Source organism: Hippocampus comes, unplaced genomic scaffold, assembly GCF_001891065.2.
Source record: "Hippocampus comes isolate QL1 unplaced genomic scaffold, H_comes_QL1_v1.1 scaffold348, whole genome shotgun sequence".
Taxonomy (NCBI): Eukaryota; Metazoa; Chordata; class Actinopteri; order Syngnathiformes; family Syngnathidae; genus Hippocampus; species Hippocampus comes.
This window is the reverse complement of record NW_017806071.1, coordinates 333,212-335,695: the sequence shown is the minus strand read 5'-3', so window position 1 is coordinate 335,695 and position 2,484 is coordinate 333,212. Positions and strand designations below refer to the sequence as shown.

The 2,484-nt window shown below is 48.6% G+C and overlaps 1 protein-coding gene across 1 annotated transcript in view; it reads right to left on the bottom strand.

The window, feature by feature from the left end:
- Nucleotides 1-2,484, bottom strand: part of tgfbr1b (transforming growth factor, beta receptor 1 b) — a 37,504-nt gene that overhangs the window by 20,439 nt on the left and 14,581 nt on the right. Inside the window, exons 2-3 of the mRNA XM_019893871.1 lie at nt 213-464; nt 13-117 (exon numbers count right to left, since the gene is read on the bottom strand). Coding sequence (XP_019749430.1) covers nt 13-117; nt 213-464 — 357 coding nt within the window. The remainder of the gene's footprint in view (nt 1-12; nt 118-212; nt 465-2,484) is intronic.

Below are 2,484 nucleotides of genomic sequence, written 5' to 3'. Positions count from 1 at the left end.
GGTGGCTGGGGCAGACGTAGAACGCCAAAACCAGCAGCAAGCAGAAGATACACACCGGCCCGGCAATCACCGCGGCAAGAGCCACGGGTCCCAGAGATGGAGTCTTTGCAGTAGGGACTGCAAGAAAACAAGCGGACACAGGATATTAAATACACTTAGATACACTGACAAGTGCGAGCACAAAATATTCCAAGAATTACGTGCGGTCTCACCAGGGAAAACGGTGAGGTCAGGGTCCTTGTTGCAATAATCGGTGGTACAGCAAATGGGATAAAGGCCAGTGTCATGCTTGAAGGATGGGGCGCAGATGAAGGGTCGATCCCGCGGGAACAGCTCTTTTTCGGGAACGCACTGGCGCAGCTCCGTTGTCAAGGTGTTGCCCGTCTTGCGGATGTTGACGAAACAGACGCCATCTGTTGTGCAGCTCGAGTTGGCACTGCAGCGCTCGCAGTGACACTGGAGGGCTGGAGGGAAAAAATCAGGGCGAAAGGAGTTACAAATGAGGTAAAAGTGTGTTTTGCCAACATTAGGGAATGGAAACTCCCTGACGGAATGAGACGACACGTCAGTAAAATTGCACTTATACCACACCACGCTCCTTCGGAATGTTTGATGTGACTCGGAGTCTTGCGCCGTCAGACGGACCCCACACTCAGTGACAGAACAGCAACTGTAAGGGGAGCACCAAACTTTTTTTTTTTAATCTGATAGGATGTGCTTTGCTGTTAATCACGTCGTGAGGGGTGAGACACTCCCACCCGTAGCTACCGGTGTGTGTTGGGAGCGGCCACGCAGCAACCGATTCGAATCTGGGACGAAACTCGAAACTCCCGAGATATTAACACGGAGCTGAGACCACCCCCACGAGGCACTCCCAGAACGTGGGAGTGGAGAAGACGGAATGTTTTGATGTGAGTCCAGACCTCCGTACCAAACGGACGCTTGTGGGATCCGTTTGGACATGCTTCATGTGATTGAGTGACCGACACAACCGTGCTTGGTTTAACTGCAGCTTTTCGGATTTGTCATCGCGGGTGACTTAATGATACGAGTGCATGACAGAAATAAGCGCAGGTTAACACGAGCTCCCGCTGTCACACGGCAGAATGATACTCCGCATTCTGGATTTGTGCATCAGCAGTCAGTGTCTTCCTGCTCTCGGTCTCCTCTCAAATAAAAATTTAACATCCTCATACAAAGTATAATACAGCTGTCCTAAAAGGCACCCCCCCCACACCCCCCATTTTCCTTTCAGATATCACTGGAACAGACACGGGGCCATCAGCGACTGACAGCTTCGCCTTTGCAGTTTTTGTAGGCACATCATAGCCTTGCCCACGGCTCACGAATTGACACTGGGAAGCTGCATTGCAAAATTGCTGACTGGCAAGAACATTTCATGTCCCCGACTGCGGTTCAGCCCCAGTTTCGGAAGCTTTACGGCCGTCAAACTGCTCCATAGTACAATTAACATGACCAGTTTCTCGAAACAGAGTCTGTTCTTGATACACCAGGCAGTGGAAGCTTGCTACTACCACCACTGATGAAAAAAAAAAAAAGGAAAAAAATGCTGGCGCAGGTGCTCGCACAAAGCCAGGGAAAGAGTGTGAATCACTCCTCCATTATTGACAAACGTACCCTCGGCTCTTGGGGAAATTAGCGGTTTGGTAGCGACGGGTCTTTCATCTCTTTGGTCGGGTAAACTGACACAACTGTCAAACGTGGGGGGTGGGGAAATGAAACCCAGCGGGCATTCTTGAGGCTGAACGAGAGTCTCCGACGTTGGTGGTTTGGTGCGTCGTCTCCAACACTGGGTTGATTGGACCCTTCTTCTTCCACGATGTAGCCGGTAACACAATCATCAACATTTTTGAGGCCGTTTTGATGAAAGTTTCAAATTGGCACTGAACTGCATGCAGGGACAGAAATGGAAAAAAAGAAAACGATTTTGCAACACTACTCCAAAGCCAATTGGGAAGCCACATGCAGGTCCTTTGTGATGCACTCGACACGTACGGGTCTCTTATTGCCAAGACTGGATTCATGTCGACATGGCCTCATTTATTCATTATCCTTAAAGTGTCCTTCCCCCGAGCACAGACTAGACAGTAGCTCATTGATATATCAGTCGTGGCTGACTAGGTTAAAACAAAAACAACACACCTAGTAGGACAAGATCTTTAAATAATTAACCCGGCAAGACTATGCATAGCCTGTGATATATGGCCGCCGAGAGGAACAGTATGAAAATGACACCGGTGGGATTCTGGTGAGACATCTGCAAAGTGGTGCTACAAGAAAATGTGAAGAAAAAAAAAATGTTGGCAGTCAAGGAATGATTTCATCTACCAGCAGACTTCCTCGTCCTGGAAATGAGGGTGAAGTCCAGACAGACGTTTTTTTTTTTACAAGTATTTGTGTGCCCGTGTGCTGCATGTGATGGGCGGGTCACTGGAAAAAAAAAAAAAAACTAAAAGAAAACCT